The 24,564-nt window shown below is 44.7% G+C and overlaps 2 protein-coding genes across 2 annotated transcripts; both read right to left on the bottom strand.

Moving 5' to 3' along the window:
* Positions 1-773: 773 nt before the first annotated feature.
* On the bottom strand, positions 774-1,769 carry LOC311193448 (olfactory receptor 14A16-like; the record flags this gene model as incomplete). The annotated part of the gene is made up of 1 exon (XM_084266278.1): positions 774-1,769. The coding sequence occupies one exon, from the start codon at positions 1,767-1,769 to the stop codon at positions 774-776; it is 996 nt and encodes a 331-aa protein (XP_084122404.1).
* A 6,849-nt stretch (positions 1,770-8,618) lies between these two features.
* Positions 8,619-9,554, bottom strand: LOC311193447 (olfactory receptor 14A16-like; the record flags this gene model as incomplete). The annotated part of the gene is made up of 1 exon (XM_084266277.1): positions 8,619-9,554. The coding sequence occupies one exon, from the start codon at positions 9,552-9,554 to the stop codon at positions 8,619-8,621; it is 936 nt and encodes a 311-aa protein (XP_084122403.1).
* Between the last annotated feature and the right edge of the window lie 15,010 nt (positions 9,555-24,564).

Here is a 24,564-nt window from a genome sequence, read left to right as displayed (position 1 = left end):
GCTGTTTTCCATACCATGTTTCATGTTGGGAATGGGGCTGGTTGTAGAGGGCTGGGCTCCAGGCAGTCTGTGTGCAGTTTGGCATTCACTTTGTCTTAGCTTTGGTGCAGTGCTTTCTGTCACCACGCTGTCAGGTCAGTAAAGTACTCGGTGTGGGGTGTGTGTGTGTGTGAATTCTGCCACTGGGCTCAGCTATTGTTCCCCTATCATGGTGTTGTCAGTACACTGTCTTTATCCCAACCAACGGGGGATCTGTCTGTTTTTGACAAGGGCAAGTGCTAGAATCTGCACCTGAGAAGGGGCTATGCATACAGACTCAGGGTTCAGACACCAGAGGCCAGTCATGCTGAAAGAGATTTGGGGGTCTTGTTTGACAGCAAGCTAAACGTGGCTGGCCCTGTGTGGAGCTAGGAGTTGGTAGCTGATGATCCTTACAGGTCCCTTCCAATTCAGGGTATTCTTTGATTCTGTGATTCTATGATCAGCTTTTCTTTCTGAAATCCAAGGAGCAGCCGGCCCTTTTGAGGTGAAATTCCTTGGTCCTGCTGTAAAATTCAACTCAAAAAGGACAGCCCAACCTTTAGGGACTGTACTGTGGAGATGCAATTGCAGAAATGCCATGAGACAGTCAACTGACCCAGTGTTAGGGACACTTTTATACAGTTTAAATGTGAGACACAGCAGGTTCAATACCCTGGAGAAGTGAGATGAATAGAGAAAATTATGTAGGAATGTAACCACCAGAAATAGCAATGCATATATTAATACCAATACTATGATAAACTAAGCGAAGCCCTGCAATGAGAAACCATAGGAGTCACTTCTGTAGGAAGTTTATCACTGTTGACAAACATCTTTGAAATCACTTTCTTAATGCCATCCTTGAGCTCCTGGTTCCTCATACTGTAGATGAGGGGGTTCACTGCTGGAGGCACCACTGAGTACAGCACTGCCACCACCAGGTCGAGGGTTGGAGAAGAAATGGAGGAAGGCTTCAGGTAGGCAAATATGTCAGTGCTGATAAACAGGGTTACCACGGCCAAGTGAGGGACACATGTGGAAAAGGCTTTGTGCCATCCCTTCTGAGAGGGGATCCTCAGCACGGCCCTGAAGATCTGCATATACGACAGCATGATGGAAATAAAACACCAAAATGCAAAACAGACACTAGCTACAAGAAGGCCAACTTCCCTGAGATAGGTGCCTGAGCAGGAGAGCTTGAGGATCTGGGGAATTTCGCAGAAGAACTGGTCCACAGCATTGCCATAGCAGAGAGGTATTGAAAATGTACTGGCCGTGTGCAGCACAGCAGTAAGAAAACCTGTGCCCCAGGCAGCTGCTGCCATGTGGACACAAGCTCTTCTGCCCAGGAGGGTCCCATAGTGCAGGGGTTTGCAGATGGCAGCGTAGCGGTCAAAGGACATGATAGTAAGAAGATACAATTCTGCTGAGACAAAAAAGACAGACAGAAAAACCTGTGAAGCACAATGTGCATAGGAAATAGCTCTGATGTCCCAGAGGGAATTTACCATGGATTTAGGCACAGTGGTGGAAATGGAGCCCATGTCAAGGACAGAGAGGTTAAGGAGGAAGAAGTACATGGGGGTGTGGAGGTGGTGGTCACAGGCTACAGCAGTGATGATGAGGCCGTTGCTCAGGAGGGCAGCCAGGTAGATGCCCAGGAAGAGCCAGAAGTGCAAGAGCTGCAGCTCCCGTGTGTTTGCAAATGCCAGGAGGAGAAACTCAGTGATGGAACTGCTGTTGGACATTTGATTCCTCTGGGCATGGGGCACTGTCATATGAGAAAATGTCAGTGAGAAGTTAGGTGTCGTGATGTCACATGGGGTATCCCACTGGTCAGCTGGGGTCAGCTGTCTTGTCTGTGTCCCATTGCAACTTCTTTTGCAGCTGCTCACTCACTCCCCTGCAGTGGGATGGATGATCAGAAAAGCAAATGTGAGAAAACTCATGGTTTGAGAGAAAGACAGTTTAATAGTTAAAGCAAAAGCCACACACAAAAGCAAAGCATGACAAGGAATTCATTTTCCACTTCCTATGCCAGGCAGGTGTTCAGACATTTCCAGGATAGCAGGGCTCCATCACACATAACAGTTGTCCTGGTTTTGGTCAGGATGGAGTTAACTTCATTTGTAGCAGCGGATGGAATGCTGTGTTTGAGAGTTAAAATGAAAGCAGTGCTGATCAGCAGCAAAGGTGATCCTGGTTCTGACCACAGGCAGGAGTGTGGCTGAAGTTGCTTTAAAAGGTTTCTATAGACCTACTGGTAACTCAATGTTACAGCCCAGCAGTCTCAGTAACTTGTTCAAATGTAAAACTTTTTTTCCATTTCTCCATTTAAATTTCCCAAACATAAGATATTGAAAACATCGACTCAGGAATGTTCCTTGTCTTTATAGTAATCTTTGCCTTGACTTTCTCCTTGAAACCTCCTGTTGGAAATACTCTGGAGATGACCTGAAGCTCTGTGAAAGTCCTGACCAATGCATCACCCTCTAAACAAATGAAGGACCTTTCTAGTTATGGTACTTGCTCCTTCCTCCCACAGCTTCTCAGGTACATTACTGTGCAGCCCAAGACTTACTGTGAAAAGCACAGTGAAGGTTCCACCTCCAGTCCATTGCTGACTGCCTTGAACCTCTCTTCTCCTCATTCTCTTCACTGCCTGCAGGCAGTGCCTCAGCCCTGCTTCACTTTACAGAGAAGTTGCTCTTGGGCAGAGCCTCCTCTCTGCAGAGCTGCACAGTTACAGGGAGCTGCCTCTATCCCAGGAGCCCAGCTCAGCAGCAGAGGAGCAGGCCACAGCAACACTTTCTCCCTTCCCTCTGGGGCACCTGGGTGAACCTGCTGTAATACAGGCAAAGGGGACCACTGGTCTTTCCACACTTACCTGGGGACAGCACTTCTTTCCAGCACTGTTTTTTCTGTCAGTGATGTGGTTAGGTCTAAGCATCAGTTTTTAAGTTCTGGGTTTAGACCAGTCACCCAGACAGAGACAAGGCAGCTCCTCAATTTTATGGCCAAGTACAGGCCTGTGGTGCTAGCTCAGATGCCAAAGATGCCTAGCACATGGTATGCTGACAGAGGCGTTGTAGGACCTATCACACAGCAATCCCCATCCAGAACATCCAGCACCTCCAATGGCATCTGTGAGCTTGCTGCTTATGTGCACGTTGCTGAATGCCACCACTGCACTGAAGCAATGCTTGTCCCATGTGTACCCATTAGATCCATGAGGGAGTGCAGGTGGACAGGGCACACCACAGCGGGTCTAGACTCATGGTCTTTCAAAGGCTGCTGATTCTTCTTACCCCCCATCCATTATTCACCTCTGTGATGATACAATCAAGGAAGAAGCAAATGATTTTCACTGCCTTCCCAGACAACAAGATGTCCATAAACAAGACCATTTTCAGCAGCAACATTGTTCTTCTTGGAGATCAGCTCCCCCTCCACCACAGGCCTTCGGGGCCACTGAGACACTGCAGACGGATTCCTGCCAGTACTGCACAGTCCAAACCTGTTTCTCTCAGCACTGGGGAGCACTGGGTTTGTGCTCTTTGTGAGCCTCTCATTTATCTTTATTTGCTATCTACTATCCACCCCTGTAGCAAGGTCTTTACTTGCAGAGAATCTTGGGTGCCAGCCCTGTGACAAGTCTGAGGTTGGCCCTGGTGGCACCAAGCTGAGGGGCTGCAGCCCCAATGTGCACAAATGGCCTCAGTGTGGTGCACAGACAGGAGGAACTGGAGTCCTGTGCATTGTCACAGAGGTGTGAAATTGATGTCATACCTGCTGAGGTGTGGTGGGACAGGTCAGAAACCTTGCGGTGCTGCAATGGATGGATACAGGCTCTTCAGAAGGTGGGGATGATCAGAAGGGGGATTTCCTCAGTGTGGATGTGTGGAGATCCTCTCTGCAATGAGCAGCGGCATGGGTTAGCTCTTGGAAGTGAGGGTCTCAGGAGAGACAAGATAGACATTGTGGTGGGAGATGAATACGTGCAATCAGGTGAGGAAGAGGACAAAGACTTAAAGCAATCTGAGGAAGTCTATTGATCGCACATCAATCTTGGGGCCTCTAATCACCTTAACACTCACAGGAAGGGAAAACTACATGGTGCAAACAGTCCCAGGGGGTTCTTCTGGTTCCTGGGGCAAGTTCCTTAGCACAGCTGTCAGCTGTCCCAACAGAGGTGATGCACACCTGTACCTGGTACTTGCAGACATGGAAAAGTTGATCCAGAATGTGAAATGCAGTGTCACTCTGACCTGAACTATGCTGTGGGCATACTGGTCTCCAGCCACAGCCACAGGCACAGCCATGCCTGGCCATTGACCTTTTTGGTTCCGAGTCACAGACTCGTTTCCTAGCTCGATCCATTATGACAGAACACTATCCCTCAAGCGCCAGACTCCTGCCAATGTGTCACTACAGTGCTAGTATAGTCATGCCCTTTAGAAGTGCTCAGCATGCCAGGGCCAAATGATTTCCAACAATCAATTTCTGGAGAAAAACTAAATCAAATTATACCTGTGAAATTCAGCCACATATGTACTGAAAAAGAGACAGCGACCTCCTCTTCTCTCCTTCTTCCCTTCTTCCCATCACTCGGTCATATTTCAAAGGAAAGCAAATTTAAGATGGTTATGCTTCTGGGTGCCAAAGACTGAAAGCAGGGAAGTGAGGCAACACAAGGAACATGATCTAAAGGTTTTGCTATTTCAAAGCTGTTCTCTTCAGATCCTGCCTCTGAAGACTTGAATCTGCAGCAGAGAACTTTTTCAGTAACTCAGATTCCCCCAGCCGTCCCGGCTGCATCCCTTCCTAACTTCTTGCCCATCCCCAGCCTACTCTCTGGTGGGACAGCCTGACAAACAGAAACGGCCTTGACATTTTTTAGGCACATTTCAGCAATTGCTCAAACATCGTTGTGTTATCAAGGCTGGTTTCATCATAAATCCAAAACATATAACCATGTGAGCTACCACCTATCCTGTGGTCAGGTTGGTGTCACTCTGAATCTGAGATCTGAAAACCTTCCAGGACAAGGATCACAGAGACATGCTGGGTGCCCTGCTGCAGTACAGGACACACTCCTAGGTTTATTACTTTTCTGGTTGCCCTTGGAGAAGTTCCCAAGAAGCATTTTTGTCCTGTTGCCTTTTCCCATGGCAGGAAAGAGGTTGTTTCCATCATATCCCAGCAGTGTCACACCACATTATTGAGGGGTTTTATCCATTTGGGTGTTAAAACCTGCAGGAGTGGAGCCAGAACACACTCTGGGAAACAACTGTCAGTTCTTGACTGTCCTTATGTTGGAAAACATTCTTCCTAGACAAAACGAGAATCGAACTTGTCTCAGGCTATTGCCTATTGTTCTCCTGTTATTTTCCAAATTATTATCAAATAATTCCAAAAATGGCCATCAGGTTGATCTGGTTGCTAAGACTGAAGTAGCTTGAGTAGAGCTCGGTTGGCAACGTAAGGGCTCACTGGGCCCATGACACCTCAGGCCATCAAGGAAGAGATGCCACATATAGATGGGCTCGTTATCGAGGAGTGGATTGGACCATGGATGCTATCTTTCAGGTCATCCATGAACATGAAATGTGGGCCTCAATGAAGCAAGCCAAGTGGTTAAAGCCTCTGTGGTATGGAGGGTGATGGCTGAAATCAATAAATAAATATGGGGAGGCCTGGCAGGTTAATTACATCTCTCTCCCACAGACACGCCAAGGCAAGCAGCATGTGCTTATGGTAGAAGCAACCACCGTCTGGCTAGAAACATATCCTGTGCCCCATGCCACTGCCCAGAACACCCTCCTGGGTCTTGAGAAGCAAGTCCTCTGGTGACATGGCACCCCAGAAAGAATCGAGTCAGACAATGGAACCCATTTCTAGAATAATCTCATAGACACCTGGGCCAAAGAACACGGCATCGAATGGGTGTATCACATGCCTTACCATGCACCAGCCTCTGGGAAAATCAAGAGGTACAATGGACTGTTAAAAACTACACTGATAGGGATGGGTGGTGGAACCCTAAACACCTGGGATGTGCATTTAGCATGGGCCACGTGGCTGGTTAATTCCAGGGGATCTACCAATTGAGCTGGCCCTGCCCAATCCAAACTCCCATGGACTGTAGAAGGGGATAAAGTCCCTGTAGTGCATGAAAAACCTGTTGTGTAAGACAGTCTGGGTTGTTCCTGCTTCAGGCGAGGCAAACCCATTCCTGGGATTGCTTTTGTTTAGGGAACCCCAGTTCACTTGGTGGGTGATGTGAAAGGATGGGAAATCCAGTGTGTACCCCAAAGGGATTTAATTCTAGGTGAGAACAGCTGCTAAATTTTTGCTCTATAATGGATCAGTCCATGGTAGATGGTAAAAATAATGTATAAAAGATACATTGTGAACTACCCAAATCAACTGAAAATGTAAGATACATGAATGATATATATCATAAAATCATAGAATGGCATGGGTTGGAAGGGACCCCAAGGATCATAGAGCTCGAACCCCCCTGCCACAGGCAGGGACACAAACCTCCAACCTGGATCTGCATAAGGTTGCTCAGGGCCCCATTCAACCTGGCCTTGAACACCCCCAGGGATGGGCCATCCACCACCTCTCTGGGAAGCCTGTTCCAGCACCTCACCACTCTCTCTGTAAAAAACTTCCCCCTAATATCTAATCTAAACCTTCCTTCCTTTAGTTTTAATCCATTCCCCCTTGTCCTGCCAGCGTCTATCCTTTTAAAAAGTTGATTTCCCTCCTGTTTGTATGTTCCCTTCAGGTACTGGAAGGCTGCAATGAGGTCCCCCCACAGCCTTCTCTTCTCCAGGCTGAACAAGCCCAGCCCCCTCAGCCTCTCTTTGTAGGGGAGGTGCTCCAGCCCTCTGATCATCTTTGTGGCTCCTCTGAACCCTCTCCAACAGCCCCACATCTTTCTTGTATTGGGGGCCGCAGCTCTGGACACAGTACTGCAGATGGGGCCTCACAAGGGCAGAGCAGAGAGGGACAATCCCCTCCCTGTCCCTGCTGCCACCCCTCTTCTGATGGAGCCCAGGATGCCATTGGCCTTGCGAGCTGCAAGAGCACACTGCTGGCTCATGTTAAGTTTCTCATCTACCAGAATCCCCAAGTCCTTCTCAGCAGGGCTGCTCTCAAGGTGCTCTTCTCCCAGTCTTTAAATATGTCTGGGATTCTTCTGGCCCAAGTGCAAGACCTGACACTTTGCAGTGTTGAACCTCATTAGGTTCACCCAGGCCACCTGTCCATCCTGTCAAGATCCCTCTGAATGGTTTCCTTTCCTTCTGTTGTGTCACCCACACCACTCAGCTTGGCGTCATCCACAAACCTGCACTCAATTCCATCATCAATGTCATTGATAAAGATGTTAAAGAGCACTAGTCCCAAGACATACCCCTGGGGGACACCACTTGTCACCGGCCTCCACCTGGACGTAGACCCACTGACCATATCCACTGGATGGTCCACCCATCAAATCCACATCTCTCCAATTTAGAGATAAGGATGTGGTGGGGCACTGTGTCAAGGGCCTTGCACAAGTCCAGGTAGATGACACATATATGGTATGAATAAAAGGGTGGATAATATCCTGGTTCCAGCTAGGCCAGAGTATAACATCTCCAGGGAGCCAGCACAGGTGAGCGAGTGACACGTACTGCCCAAGCTGCTGTCTGGGGCTGAACCATGACAGCAGGCGTCTGGACTAGAGGATCTCCAGAGGTCCATTCCAACCCCTTTCATTCTGTGAACATTTGAAACTTTATTCAGTGTGTATATATAGGTATACATTTTATAAGCACAAAACATAAACCAAACACATGTAAAGAGACAAACAGCAATATATTGGTCCCAGTGAGATATGCCAGTTATAAATGTAAAGGATGTCCCTCATTGAGTTTAAACTAAAAAAATCACAATGCATCAGCACCCCTCAACAGGGAATATTTAAGACTTGAGAAGACTGGCTTCATCCTGGCAGGTCATTCTCACAAAATTTGTAACTGAAAGGTGTATCTCACTTCAGTGGGTATACTGGTTACAGCCTGCTATGACACAAATACAAGGGACAGTGTGGCAGTGAGGAGAGATCAACGCTGAAAAGATCATACCCTGCTCTTGTCCATAGTCAAGGCTCCAAGGAAGCAGCAGCCTGAACTGACACCTGGCAGAAAGACTGTCCACTGAGGCACCAAGGATGAGCCCCCAAGGGCCACTGGTGCTGCTCCTCCATGAAGCAGCTGTGTTCTTGGCTCCTAAACCCCTCCTGCATTCTGGTGCTGCACCCCCAGCTCCAGAGGAGGTAAAAGAGCTGAGACAAAACTTTTTCTGCTGATTTATTGAGTTTGTCTATGTATGGAGCTTGACTCCGTGTGTACATGACATCTTTGGGTTAGAAGAAAAGGACTAGAAGGACAAGAATAGAATTACTGAAAGGGAAATATTACCAGGAGTATAAACAAAGGGAAAGAAACCCAAACACAATGAAAAAAAATGCAAATATGAACAAAATATAGTCCTGGCTTTTCCTGAGATAGCCTGGAAGTCCTATGAAGACTGTTGGCCCCTTACAGATACTGAAGTAGCATGTATTCAAATAGGTTCCTTAAGGCATCCCTTAGTTCCTTGTTCCTCATGCTGTAGATGAGGGGATTCACTGCTGGAGGTAAAACTGAGTACAGAATTGCCACCACCAGGTCCAGCAATGGGAAGGAGATTGAGTGAGGTTTCAGGTAGGCAAATGTTCCGGTGCTGATGAACAGGGAGACCACAGCCAGGTGAGGGAGACAAGTGGAAAAGGCTTTGTGTCGTCCCTGCTCTGAGGGGATCCTCAGCACAGCCCTGAAGATCTGCACATACGACAGCATGATGAACACAAAACACACAGAGAGCAAAATGCCACTAACCATGAGAAGCCAGACTTCCCTGAGGTAGGCATTTGTGCAGGAGAGCTTGAGGATTTGGGGGATTTCACAGAAGAATTGGTCCAGGGTATTGCCATGGCAGAGGGGGAGTGAAAATGTATTGGCAGTGTGTAGCAGAGCATAAAGAAACCCACTGCCCCAGGCAGCTGCTGCCATGTGGACACAAGCTCTGCTACCCAGGAGGGTCCCGTAGTGCAGGGGTTTGCAGATGGCAACGTAGCGGTCGTAAGCCATGATGGTGAGAAGACAGCACTCTGCTGACAGGAAAAGGAGAAAGAAAAAGACCTGTGTAGCACATCCCATGTAGGAAATATCCCTGGTGTCACACAGGGAGTTGTCCATGGCCTTGGGGACAGTGGTAGAGATGGAGCCTAAGTCAAGGAGGGAGAGGTTGAGGAGGAAGAAGTACATGGGGGTGTGGAGGTGGTGGTCACAGGCTACAGCGGTGATGATGAGGCCATTTCCCAGGAGGGCAGCCAGGTAGATGCCCAGGAAGAGCCAGAAGTACAAAAGTTGCAGTCCCTGTGTGTCTGTGAATGCCAGGAGGAGGAACTGTGTCATGGAGCTGCTGTTGGACATAGGAAACCTTGGGGCAGAGGGCCCTAAGTAAGTGGTAGTGACAGGCGAAGACAGACTTCTCTTAACAAAACCTATCCCTCACACCTCCCTGTCTTTCCATTAAAAACTTCCACAGCTCCCTGAGTTGAGCTCTGGTTGGTGCTCACTTGGGGTGCAATGGGCAGCTGGGAATTTTGTGGAGGTTTCAGTCTTGCTGTGCACCCAGAGGCAAATAGGAACCAGGAGTGATCTCTGGTTAAATCCGCTCATGACATTCAAGATCTTTTGGGCATCGTTCCTCCCAGTTCACCTGACTACAGAGCAGGGGGTCATTTATTTTGTTCCATTTCCCCATTCACAGTTGAGGAGTGCTTTTTGAAGGTAGACATCCCTGGGATTTCTGCTCCACTACAAGTGCTAGGAGGCCAAGGGACAGACCCTTAATGCACAGATCAGAGAGCCACTCTATCAGTCCTCCTGTTAACTGCCCTCTTCTTTGAGCCAGAGGTTGATCATATTCAGCTGCTCCCCTGAAAGAAAATTGAATACTGCTGAGAGTAGAAGATCCAGTTTCAAAGTTTAGATGTTCATTACACTCCCCTCCCCAGGGAAGAGCTCTGCACTTCTGGATACCCTGAAGATGGGGTGTCCTTAATGGGGAGAATGGTTTGTCCCCACCTCATTGTACAGACTCTTAAAAGTTTACTCACTTTACTCTGGTGGATACAGGCACGACCTGCAGGGCCAGTTGCTGACCTGGTGCTGCAAACCCCACCCCAGTGAACCTTAACACAAGATCATGAGCAGCAGGGATGGCTGGATTAAAAAGGAGACATGCCATAGTGCTTCTCCAAAGGCAGGCATGGCCGGGGAGGCATAGAGAGCACTCAGGAGAGTTAAGTTTTCTCTGCCATGGCTACAGAGGAGGCTGCTCCGGCCCTGGACCCCACGGCCTTGAGGGCAGAGGCTTTGCTGAGTGGGAGACAAAACCATGGGACTTGTTAGGCAAAAAGCCTGTTGGCTGATGAGCTGACAGAGAGGTGCCTAAATCTGTCCTCCCAGGCTTTTCTGTCAGCACTTTTCCTCACCCCCTGCCCATGTTTCTGTTTCTTGGAGTTGTCCCTGCTAGGATCTGTTTCATTGTACCCAGGTCTCCTCCCTGTCAGTGGTCACAGAGCCCATCTCATCTGCTGAGCACTCACCTCTACCCTGAAGACCCCTCCTGTGAGCAGGGAACTTCCCAGGAGTACCACTGTGTTTGTAAGTCCTGAGGAGCAGATCAGACAAATGCCAGTGAGACCACAGAATTGATGGGGCTGTCTGTAGGCAAACTAATGGCTGAAGGGACTTTATCAGGTTCCTTACAGACCTACTGGTCTCTCAGCGTAACTCTCAAGAGTTCAATCAGTCAGACTTGATGACTCGGTTATCATTTCCTCCACAACCGCAGCAGGGAACTGAAAACACAGAACCTGGGGAAAAAACCCTTTCCTTCCAAGGAGTCCTTGCCTTGATGTCCTTTTTGAAGAGTCTCATTGGAAGTGTCCTGGGGTAATCTGGAGCTATAAGCAGGTATGACCCAGACAGCACCATGTTGAGAGCAGGACTGTTTTCTGCCCTGCTGGGTGTCACTCCTTCCACCCACAGCTTCTCCCCACAGTGCCATATGGATCTCCTGAGCAGAATGAGTTCTCACCCTGGCAGGCAGCAGCGTCCCTGCCCTTGCACACAGCCCTTGGGGTGAAGGGACCCTGCTCTGAAGGTGCTTTGGGCATCCTTGGCTGCACATGCAGTTTCACAGACCTACAGTCATCCCTGACACAAAGCAGCCACCATGCCCCATCCCTGATAGAAAAGCAGGACAGTATGCCTTGTCCCTCTCTACACAAGATCATTTGAGATTCTTGATGGCAGATAGCATAATCTGCAGGCTGTGCCAGATTTATGAGATATACCCAGGAACTGTAGGTGCATTGCACTTACCACATCAAGGATTCGTCCCTCAGCATCCTCTCATTCACTGCCTTTAACCTCCCTCACGTCACTCCTCTCAGTGCCTGCAGGCAGTGCCCTCAGCCCTCCTGTGTTGTGCAGAGGAGCTGCCTCCCTGCTACGCTGCCCACTTGCAATGAGCTCCCTCTGTCCCAGGGGCCCGGCCCAGCTCAGCCCAAGACGTCACCTTTTTCTGCTCTTACCCACCCTACACTGTCTCCAGATGTCACTGTGACTCCCCAGGAATCTACTTGGAAAGAAACTGAAGGCAGCACTGATCTTCCCTCTCTCAGTTCTACAGACACTGCTTTCCAGCAATGTCTTTCCCCCCACACTACCCTGCTCCTTGGAGTCAGTTAGTTTTGAGAATCACCTTTCCTTTTCCCACTACTAGACAGCTTCTCATCCACAAACACCCCCAAGTCCTTTTCCTCAGTAATGCTCTCAGTCCATTGTCTGCCCAGTCGGTGGTTCTGCTTGGGACTTCCCTGGCAGGATCTAGTACTTGGTCTTGAACTTCATGTTGCTTGCATGGGCCCACTACTCAAGCCTTTTAAGGTCCCTCTGGATGGCGTCCCTTCTTTCAGCGTGTTGACTGCACCACACAGCTTGGTGTCATTGCCAAACTTTCTGAAGTTGCACTTGATCCTACTGTCCAGTTGTTAAATGGCACCAGTCCCAGTACCGACCCCTGAGGAACACCACTCATCACTACTTCCCACATGGATATCGAGCCATTGCCTACTATGTTTTAGGGCTACCGTTCAGCCAGTTCCTTAAGTCCTCATGCTGTTTGCTGCTTCATTGATAAACACCTGCAAAACCATGTGTCGGCTGTACTGAAAATCCATCACCAATCCTGTCATCTCCTGTGTTACTCGTACCTTGCTTGTTTTCCTGGAGCCACTTTAGCTCTGTGGTTTTTTCATCTGTGCTGTCTGTTTACACACAGTGATTTCCCTTCTTAAGGGATCTAAGAAATCCAAGTGAGAACAGATATTGAAAACAGAGCTGTGGAAGTAACGCAGTTGAAGTAATAGGTCTCTTCCACTCCTCATCAACATCTCATAGGGAGAACTCCATAGATGTACAGCAGGGATCTGAGAATGCTCTCACAAGGATATACTGAAGGAGGGTGTCTTAGTTCTTTGCTCCAATGTCAGCTGTCAACCTGTGATCATTCAATAGTTAATTTAGAGCATGAGCCCTGCCACTCTGGTTTTCCAGGGTGACAGAAGAGAGCTGAGAGGGTCGTCAACTTTCTTCATCTCCCACAGTTAACCCCTTTTACAAAGAATGCTGATGCTGCCTTTAGACTTTAAAATACCTGGGAGGATTGGCGTCCATACAGTGGGACCCTGAAAATGGAATGTGGATCATCCCATCTGCCTATAGTTATATGTCATTCTATGGGGGCAGAATATTTAAGGATCCCTAGGAAGGTCTTCACAGTTCACAGCTTTTCTCTTTGATACTCAAGAGTTGTGCTATCTGGCTCAAATATTTAAATTAAAGAAAAATTAATTTAAAAAGAAGTAAGAATTTGTGTGTTTTAGAATAGACAGTAGTTGCGTGTTTTAAGAATAGGTTTGGTTTGTATTTCAGTAGAATATGGCTGTAACCATGTGGGCTGTTTCATGAAAGTGGCTACAAAACTTAGCCATAACAGTGCAACAGCCTTGAAGCTAAAGAAAGTGAAGATAGGGGAGTCATAAATAATGAGACCAAGGACCAATTAAGAGACAGAGCATATCTTGTTTTCAGCTAAAAGGGGTTTCTAACTAGTTTGTGCAGGAATGTGTTTTTGAGCTCAGGTAGAGAGAAACGTAAAGAGCATGTGCTGAGAGAGAGGAAGACGTCCAGCTTTCATCCCTGAAGACAACCAGAAGACCCCCTGAGTGTCACTGAGCATGCTCTGTCTGGGAGGAGTTAATGTAAATGACTTCCTGGAAGTAATTTGCATAACCCTGGCATTTCTTAGAAATTATAATGAATATGTAGAGTTAATCTGTATAAACATGAGAAATTTGGCTTTAATCGGGGCACACATTCGGAGGAGAGAGCCCCTGTGTGCCCAGTGCTGCAATAAAGAATACCTGCTTCATAGTCACCAAGGTCAGTGAGTTTTGATTCTGGCTTTCCGAGGCTTCACAGGCACCAGAGAGAAAGATTCCCCTGCAGCCCATGGAGAAGACCATGTGGAGAGGTTTGGGCAACCTGCTCTAGTGAAGGTGTCCCTGCTCACGGCAGGGGGGTTGGAACTAGATGGTCTTTGAGGTACTTTCCAACCCAAACATTCTATGATTCTATGATAATTGATTGCTATCCTAATATTTAGCGTCTTAATGATGGACAAACTTTTGGTGCTACTGCATACAAAAGCCAGTACGTAGACAAACATTTTTTAAAAGGTAATTTAATAAACACAGGGGAAAAAAAGATGCTCTTGTCCCAAGGATCAAACCTCAATACTTAGAATTCACAGCTGGCACTCAAGTGCTGCAGCATGGAAGGGCATGCAAAAACCGTAATTACCATTGCACTCCTTGCCCTCCTCTGGAAAAGCAAGTGCTGACAGACTGCTGTTGTACTTGTCTAATAGGGATTTCAGTACATATATTACTGGTTTCCATGTTATGCATCTTCATCTGTAGACTGTAAATCTTGTCCAGCCAGGAGATGGTTCTTTGTCACACTATCAGAAATGGTGGAAATTATTTTATTCCTGAGAGTTCAAGATAATTTAACTTATGGAAAGAGTAAGTCAAGTGCAGTCAAAATTAGATTCTGTTTCTAATTATCTCACAGAAATTTTGGAGGCTTTGGGCAAGCCGTTTTATACTTAAAACTTTTATACTTCTTACCAAGCTGCAAAATGGAATTGCTTTTAAGAATTCTTAACAAGAGTGCTACAAGGTTTAAATAATTCTTGTGTATAAAGTACTTGAGCTCTACAAATGAGGGGTGCTTTCCATTGTAAGTGGACGATAAGTAATTTTACAGCATTTCATTACAGGACAGGAAATATAATTACCAGATAAATACACTTGCATTTACCAGAACTGATTACTAGATGTCACTCTTGTTTCTCAAATATAGCTGCAAAGATGGATCTCAAACGTCACCCTTTGGAATTGATACATGAGTAGTCATTTGCTATCAAAACATAAATCACCTTACTGAAGGAGAAGTCTGGAGAAAAAACAGCACAATTAAAGTATCTGCAAAGTTATTCCGTAACACTTACTTATATACTGGGAACTATAACAGAAGAGTCTCCATCTCCTGGAGAGGAATGCTCTGATGCTTTGTTTTAAGGACTTTAGGCATTGTTTCATAAAGGTCAAAAGCCAACAAGCAGAAACACTCCATAGTGACATCTGCTTCCCAGATTTGCTTTGCTCCACTCACACAGTGCAAGGGAAGCACAAGAGAAAGCAAAAACTCTCAGCTGAGTCCTACCTCAGAAAATGCAGAAGAGAATGAGAGAGTAAGAAAGACAATCAGCCTCTCTAGTTTCTCTTCTTTATCACATATGATTTGAACTACTCAAAGCACTGTGGTAATGAAATGAATCATCCTCTGACAGAGACTTTTCTAAGTTTTATTTTCCTCTTAATGATTCATCTGCATCCTGGGAAAGACCTCCTTCCCTCTTGCTTTTTATCTTCTGCTATGTTTCAGCTGCTAAAAGAAAGAATTACTGAACTGCTGCTTTGAAGAAGAGAGAGAAATCACAATAAAGGTCTTTCAGCTGCTTCAGGGAAATTGAGCCACCTAAAAACAGCTTACAAAATTCCACTGAAGGGAATTATGCAGGAAGAATACTTTCCTAAATTCACACAAATTTCTAGTGAGACTCTTTTTTTTTCTTTCCTTTTCCCTCAATACATCATAAATGGATAATAAATATATATTAATAAACTTAAAAGGTATACCAGATCCCTGAGATTATTGAAAAGATATATGCCCAATTTAAAAGGCAAGGGCATCTCCTCTCTCATAAGCCAATTTAGTTGACATTAAAGCTAGCATTTCAGACACCTTCTTATTGAAACTCTACATCTTGAGGCATGTGATAAGTGCTTTTGAGGTCATGTTGACATGTTAGGAATGAATTCCTTTATTAAATTCCCATGCTTTCTCTCCCCAGTCCTGTATAGTTCCGACCTGATTTATGTCTTCCAGGAGTGATATTTGACATTGGAACAGTCAGCCTTTTGTAGGCTAGTGAGACTATAGGATTTAACTGTGGAGATAACCACTAAAGAGGGGAAGGAAAGTCCTTCAGGCTTGCTTGCAATGCTTGTGTTATCCCTTTTAGTAATAGATTTACCAGTAATTATCCATTCCCCACAGAAGTGCTGAAGGAAAAAAAAATTAACTGATGGAAAAAGACAGCTAAACTCTTTTTGCAAAATGAAGCACAAGGTTTAGATGTTTTTTGTAATATAGTTTGGAAGTTATTAAGAGTGGAAGCTCATATGTATATATTTGGGAACTCAAAGGTATTAGCTATTGGAAAGAAGATTGCACTGTGCAAGGTAGATTGTTTCTTAGGACCATATCTTCTTACATACTTTGAAACATATATTAAATAATAAGTGTCTAAAATGGCAAAATATTTTCCAGCTCTATATTTGTAAATAACCTTAAAAGATATACCTGAAGCTAGAAAAAAACAATATCTGCCTGTTTGTTTATCCAAAGTATTTTTGTTCTTTTGAGACTCAAATTGGATAGACTTGCATAGCCTTATAAGACTAGAATTTCTTCTGGGATTTCCAGTTCTTATTGCTTCTAATACTAATCATATGTAAAGAAAGAAATAAAAAATCCCAGGTGACCATGCAATTCACACCTTAACAAAACTGGTGATAAATCAGCTTTAAAATAAGTAATTTTCCCAACCCATGAATTCCTAACATTACTATTTGGTCCTATATTCTCACCCATTGTTGATTCAGAGTTCTGCAAAATTTGGCCTCACATCTGCTCAAGGTTGTATGTCTGTAGGTATACATGAAGATAGGCCTAGCTTCTCTCAAAGAAAGAAATACAGAAACATGCAGTGGCTGCCTTCAGTTGGAATATTTCTTCCCTTGCCTTTATCCAGTATCTATGATTTTAAGTAGATACAACAACAAAAACATTAATTCATCTTTAAATAGGAAGTCAACATATTGGCCCTGGCTCTAATTACTATGAATCCAGATGGTTTTGCTTATATGTAAAATAACATCAGACCATTTCAGCTGTGCCCCTGTGTAAGAAGTGTAAACTGAGTTATTGCTGAAGAATTTCTCAGCTCCTTTTAAAGACAAAAAATCAGGTAAAATCTAAAGATTTCCTCTGGGTAATGTTATATCTGAGTGTTAAGGTGCTGAAACGACTCTAGCTGAATGCATGCATATTTAAAGCAAAATGGCTTGACATTTAGGTATATTCCTGCAACATCTCACAGGTTAAAGGGGAAAACAGTATAATTTCTTTCTGGTTGTCAAGAAGAATAAATCGTTATAGTTCACATAGGAAAAATCTGTTCCTCAATAGTGTAATACTTAAACAATACATCCTTTCATAAAGAAGCAAGTGTTTCACACTAAATAAAACCAGCATCACTGAGGTAAATAGCAGCCTGCTATCATGGGAAGTTGCAAAAGCATGATAGCATTATAGTGAGACTGAAATTGGGTAGGATACATATCCTATCAATAACAGTGTAATTATGATGACTTGATCTTTATGAAATGCTGGAGGATGTGCCACAGGCATTGCAAATGAGTAAGCACAGGTGATCCATAGTCTGAATAATACACCTAAAAGGGAGGGAAAGAAAACCAAGAGTGAGAGAAAATGAGAAATGGCAAACAAAGTAAAAATGGACAAAAGGAAGGTCAAGATGACATCTGCTGCTAGAACAGTTGTGCCTGGAGTTAGAAAATGCCTAGGACTGAGACTACAGATTTATCAAGCAAACAAGAAATCAGAAAAAGATAAAAGCAATATTGAGTTTATCCCTAATTCTCAGGTGCTTCAAGCTACATCAGAGTAAATTGCCAGATTCCTCACTGTCTTTCAGCAGTAATATACATTTCAGAGGCCTCAAGATCCAAGAAACTTGTTTGCTTCTTGTATCACGCCCAAAATCAGCTCATGTTGTATATATGAATTTAATGCACCAAGCAAATGCCAGATGAAGACACTTCTGCTTCACAGTAAGCTACTTGCTGATTTGTTTACTTAAAAATTACAGCTGGCATTGATCACAATATTAGAAAACAATGAATTCTCCTGAAATCAATGCTCTAAGTGTGTACTTTATCCATAGCTGCTGAAGCCCTTACCCTTACATACAGCCCTTTCCAAACAACCAATCAGATGCACTTAAGTTTAGCAAATATGACATAGCCTTGCAGCATACTACAGAAAACTGACAGGGTGTGCTCAATATAGCTCTAATATTAGACAAGACTTTAGAAATTATATAGCTGTAACATGAGAAAGTTTCCCTCGCATTGCCATGGTAACTGAGAAAAGAAGTAAATTTAACGTAATAGCTCACATTTTCCTCATTTTCTGTATAGGAATTTCTTCATGGCAGCTACATTGTTTAGAGCCAAAGAACTTGAATCAAAGCTACAAATTTTCAGGAAGCAATGGGAGTTTGCTTACATTATGGGAAGATAGTTTTTCTCCATTCTGATAATTCCATGTTGATAGAATCGTAGAATGGTTTGGCTTGATCTTCAAAGATCCTCTAGATAAACCATCCTGAAGGATCATCTTCCACTTAATAATGTAAGAATGTAATACATATAATTAATCTTGAATGTGAACTCCCCCAGTAAATTAAAGCAGAAACATTTTAAATTAATTTTCAACATTAATCCAGCTTTATTTTTCTTCAGTACACCCACTGTACTGTGAAATACCATTCAGGAAAACAGCTAAAAGATATTGGTCTGTAAGAGTCAAACACTGTCAGAAAAACCCCAACTAGATGGAGAGGTAAATTTCATAAAAGGCATCAGAAAAGTAAGCGGAAAAATAGAGACATGAAGAAAAATAGACAAAAAAATATATACTGCCAAGGAACTCAGAGTAGCTGGGACAAGATAAATAGTCACACAGACACAAAGCATTCAGTGATCTGTTTCAAGCTACTCAACAGCAGGTTAGCTTTTCAGTTCTTACATGCCACTCTAAGAAGTATCTTACAAAATACAGTAGCTACAGAACAAAATTCAGCCTCACTTCTGTCCCTGGAAAGGTGATGGAAGAGCTTGTTCTGGATGCCATCTCCAAGCAATTGTAAGAGAAGAAGGTCATGAGGAGGAGTCAGCATGGATTCACCAAGGGAAGATCGTGCTCAACCAATCTTATAGCCTGCTATGATCTCATCACTGGCTGGGTAGATGGAGGGAGAGCAGTGGATGTCATCTACCTTGACTTTAGCAAGGATTTTGATACTGTCTCCCATGACATCCTGATAGCAAAACTGAGAGAGTGTGGGGGACAGTGAGGTAGGTTGAGAACTGGCTCTAAGACTGAGCTCAGAGGGTGGTGATCAGTGGAGCAGAGTCTGACTGGAGACCTGTGACTAACGGTGTTCCCCAGGGTAAGTGTTGGGTCCAGTCCTGTTTAATTTCTTCATTGATGACCTTGATGAGGGAATAGCATCCACCCTCAGAAAGTACCCGATGATACAAAGCTGGGAGGGGTGGCTGACACGCAGGAACACTGAGCTGCCATCCAGCGAGACCTGGACAGGCTGGAGAGCTGGGCAGGGAGAAACCAGATGAGGTTCAACAAAAGCAAGTGTAGAGTTTTGCACCTGGGAAGGAATAACCACTTGTATCAGTACAGGCTGGGGGATGACCTGCTGGAGAAGAGTTCAGTGGAGAAGGACCTGGGGGTCCTGGTTGATAACAGGTTTGCCATGCAGTGTGCCGTGGTGGCTAAGAGGGTCAGTGGGATCCTGGGGTGCATCAGGAGGAGTTTGGCTAGCAGGTCAAAGGAAGTAATCTTCCCCTTCTGCTCTGCCCTGGTCAGGTACCACCTGGAGTATTGTGTCCAGTTCTGGGCCCCCTGGTATAAAAAAGACAGGGATCTCCTAGAGAGAGTCCAGAGGAGGGCTACAGAGATGATTTAGGGCCTGGAGCATCTCCCCTATGAAGAAAGGTTGAGTGAGCTGGCACTGTTCAGCCTAGAGAAAAGAAGACTAAGGGGGGACCTTATTAATGTTTATAAATATCTCAAGTATGGGATGCAGGGGGAATTGGCAGCCCCTTTTCAGTGGTCTGTGGACACAGGACAAGGGGCAATGGCTGCAAGTTGGAGCACAGGAAGTTCCGCACCGACATGCGGAAGAACTTTTACACAGTGAAGGTGACAGAGCTCTCCTGCTTCCTCTGCCCAGTGGGTGGGCAGGCTGGCTGTCTTGTCCGAGTTCTAGCTGCCTGCTTTCCTGTGTGGTGAGTAGTCGCGACTAGTTCCTGTGTCGTGACTAGACACCTCGAGTACTGTGCCCAGTTCTGGGCTCCCCACCATAAAAAGGACATTGAGGTCCTTGAGCGAGTGCAGAGAAGGGCAACCAGGCTGGTGAAGGGGCTGCAGTGCAAATCATATGAGGAACAGCTGAGGGAGCTGGGGCTGTTTAGCTTGGAGAAGAGGAGGCTGAGGGGAGACCTTATCACCACCTACAACTACCTGAAGGCAGGTTGTAGAGAGGTGGGCTATGGTCTCTTCAGCCAGGTAACAGGAGATAGGACAAGGGGAAATGGCAAGAAGCTGTGTCAGGGCAGGGTCAGATTGGACATTAGAATACTTAGGCATATGGTTTAGTTTAGGATGGGAATGGTTGGACTTAATGATCTTCAAAGGTCTTTTCCAACCTCGTGATTCTGTGATTCTGTGATTCTATGATTGTATGAAATTCACTGCACTGCACAAAATTAGAGAATAGAAACTTTTCAGACATCAAAGTCAGTGGAGAAGGAGGGGTAGAAATGAGGTGCTTAAGTTACTGGAGGAGAGATTCCCCAGCAGCCTATCGTGAAGACCATGGTGGAGCAGGTTGTCCCCCTGCAGCCCACTGAGATGACAAGGAGTAAAGATCACACTCTCAGCACCTCCGTCAGCCTGTTGGGCATACTTCCTTTCATGCAGTCCAGGCTTTCTGGCTTGCAAGTGCACACTGATGGTTCATACCCCATTTTTCATACACCAGTATTCCCAAATTCTTTTCTACATGGCTGGTCTCAATCTACTCATCACCCAGTCTACACTGTTATTTAGGACTGCCCTGACTCAGGGGCAGGGCTTTGCATTTGGCTTTGCTGAATTTCCTGTGGTTCATAAGTGCTCATTCCTCATGTTCGTTGAGAACCCTCTGGAAGGCATGCCTTCCCTCACGTGAGTCAAGTGCACTTCTCAGCTTTGTGTCATCCACAAGCTTCTTGAAGAGGCACTCAATCACCCTATGTCATTAATAAAGATTTTGATCAGCATCAGTCCCAGTAGGGACCCTGGATGGACACCATTCATCACTGATCTCCGTTTGGACCCTGAATCATTAACTGGAACTGTTTGGAAGTGGACATCTAGCCAATTACTTATCAATCAAATAGTCTGTCTATCCAATCCCTATCTCTCCAACTTAGCAAAAAAGATGTTATGTGGCACATTCCCCGTTCTGCCAAGGCCAGAGTTAACAACTCAAGCAGGTGAGTTGAGTTAGCCTGGGCTGTTTTCCATATCACAGGGCATCCCTCCTCCATAAAAGGGGCTGGTTGGGGAGGGGAACTCCTGGGAGCCTCCAGAGCAGACTGAGTAAGGCCTAGGTGTATGGTTGGTCCTTGCACTGTGTTCAGTGTTATCATCAGGTCAGTAAAGTGATCTATATTGTCACCAGGTGTATGTACTTTGTCCCAGGCTTCTGTTCTTGTGGTGCTCTTCAGTAAACTGTCCTTATCCCAACCCTGAGAGGCTCTCTCACATGAGTGAGCAGCATGTAGTGCTCAGCCATTGCTTGGGGCTGAACCACCACACTCTATTTGGTGCCCAACAAGGGGCCTCAGAGGCTTGGGATAATGTTAGATCTGACTGGATTGTGTTAAGAGGCTGTGATAAAATGTTTATTGTGTTATTTGAAGAGGTGATGGTAACAAAGATGTTTTACTGTTCACCTACCTGGCTTTGGTATATGAATCCACACCCACTTTATGAAATCCCTGATCTGTTGTTTATCACCTTGGGGAAGGAAGACAGGTTCATGGTTCTGTTATACTGTGTGATACTGATCTATGAGATCATCTGTGTTAAGACATTTCAGCTGCAGTGCCCTCAGTGGCCCAATTGAACTAACTACGATCATCTACCAGGGTTGCATAGCAGTGAATCTATGAAAGTGTGCTTGAAAGCAGGTATAGTTTTTTTTTACCTAAGCAAGACTTTCTTGGCTTAAAAGAGCTGTGGCTGGATCCTGTAACAGTGCTCTGTCTAATGCTGTCATGCCCATGCTAGTCGTCAGTCAGACACACAGTATCTGTCTACCTGCAAGCAGGGGCACATTCAGAAGTGGGTATGTCATTGGTTGATTCTGCTCTCAACTGTCTCCACACAGTTCCAGAGGTATTTCTACATAGCTTCACTGTGTTTATTGTAACCTTCCATTAATAGAACTGAGTTCATTGATCACAGCTCCATAGTAACTAACTGAGGAGATTGTGACAATCATTATTTCTGGGGAAGTTTTTAGCAGCTATTTTAAGGAATGCAAAGCATTTGAAATGAGCAAACAGAATTTGCCTGCAGGACAAATAGAGAATATACTTCATCTCAGGTCATTCAGCAGATGCTTTGGCTGATCATTTTATAACATAACCTTTACTAGTAAGTCATTAGGAATCAAGCTTTATTTAAATGTTGCTATCAGATTGCTAATAGTCTGTGGAACAATAACCATGAGGGTGAACAGGTGATGATTACAACATTTAGCACTTCAGGAGAATGAAAGTATAGTTACTGTAATCATTATAAAAATTATTTCTTAAGAAATGTTAATTACAGTTCAAAAGAAACATCTGTTTGAATTTACCTGTATTTAGCTGTAAAAGCCTGCTATTACAGGAAAAATCATTTAAAGACATAAAACATGCTGAGCCCACAACAGCTTTCAAATCCGCATCTGCAACAAGTTATAACTGCTGCTGGTTTTGAATGACAGACAAACCAGAATTGTGCTGAGATGAAGGGCAGGAGACAGTATTATATCCTGACTTCTTTGGGGTTTTTTTTCTATGTGTGTATTACTAATTACTAAAATTACCGTTTGTATTAATATACATTCTGTAATTATGTGGTAGTACACGAAGTACATTTTATCCACATGTATATTATTGCAGTTATATTTTTTCTGAAACATAGTATTTGCACAGAAAACAGAATTAATTGAATAATATCACAGATTTTTCTCATATAAACAGAGCCAGAGGTGAGTGCTTCACAGTGCTGTAACTCCTTGCCAATATATCTATACCACCTCAAACACTCAGTGCATAGTAAATACAGGAGGCAGTTGGTGTTGATTGCCTGGTGTGCTTTCTATTGGCTTGTTTATCTGTTTAACAGATGGCACCAGAAATCAATGTGATTCTACACCCATGGATATTCAGGAAGGTATTAAAGACAAGTGATGATTACAGAGCTTCTCTCACCTAGGTGTGTGCACACACTCTCCACACATCTTTTTTTAAACTTTTCACTAAGGGGAAAGTATCATTTGTAAGAAAAAAAAATAAAAGGGCTGGAGCTGTTCAAAAGCTTTCAATAAATGCTCTAGTTTGGGAAAATTCAAATTTGTTCAACAAAATTATTTTTAAAACATCACATTTCAGGAAAAAAATTGTAGATTGATATTCTTCATCTTCAGGAGATTATTTTTTTTATTTAAAACAGGTGGAGAGGGATTTCTTCTGGTCTGAATTATAGAATCGTAGAATCAAGCAATCAGAGTACCAAAGAACGATTTGGGTTGGAAGGGACCTTAAAGATCACATAGTTCCAAGCACTCTGCCATGATCAGGGACATGCTATATTAGATGAGGTTGCCCAAAGCCCCATCCAACCTGGCCTTGAACACTTTCAGTGATGAGGCATCCATATCTCTGGGCCACCTCTTCCAGTGCCTCTCCATCCTCACAGGGAAGAATATTTTCCTAATATCTAATTTAGGTATACCCTCATTTAGTTTAAAACCATTACACCTTGTCCTATCACTATACTTCCTGATAGAGAGTCCTTCCTCATCTTTCTTGATGGCCCCCTTTAGGTAATGGAAGGCTGCTAAAAAGTCTTTTCAGATCCTTCTCTTCCCCAAATTAAGCAACTCCAACTCTCTCAGCCTGTCATTACAGGGAGTTTCTCCAGCCCCTTAATTATCTTTGTGTCCCTCCTCTGGACTCACTGAAATAAGTCTGTCTTCTTTCTTATGCTGGAAGCAACAGACCAAAAGAACCCAGTACTCTAGGTGGAGTCTCACAAGAGTGGAGAAGGGGAGAATCACCTCTCTTGACAACTCTTTTGATGCAGCCCAGGACATGGTTGCCTTTTTGGGCTGCAAGTGTACACTGCTGGCTCACAATAAGTTTTTCATCCACTGATACTCCCAATGCCTTCTCCTCAATCTGTTTCTGCGTTTCAGATTGCCCTGACTCATGTGCATGACCTTGTACTTGGCCATATGGAACTGCATATGGTTTGCATGGGCCCAACTCTCAAGCCTGACAAGGTTCCTCTGGATGTCATTCCTCCCCTCTAGAGTATCAACCACATCACTCAGGTTGGTGGCATCTGCAAACTTTCTGAGGGTGCATTCATTCCCATGCAATGTCCATGCTGCTGACAGAGATGTTAAATAGTACTGGTCCAAATACCAGTTCCCAGTGAATGCTGCTCATCACTGGTCTCCACCTGGGTGTTGACCACAACTCTTTGACTGCCACCATCCATGCAATACCTTATCTACTGAGTGGTC

The sequence above is a fragment of the Gallinula chloropus genome (genome assembly GCF_964237585.1).
Source record: "Gallinula chloropus genome assembly, chromosome: 6".
Classification (NCBI taxonomy): domain Eukaryota; kingdom Metazoa; phylum Chordata; class Aves; order Gruiformes; family Rallidae; genus Gallinula; species Gallinula chloropus.
Note: the sequence above shows the minus strand (reverse complement) of the source record. Positions and strands in the feature narration are given on the sequence as shown.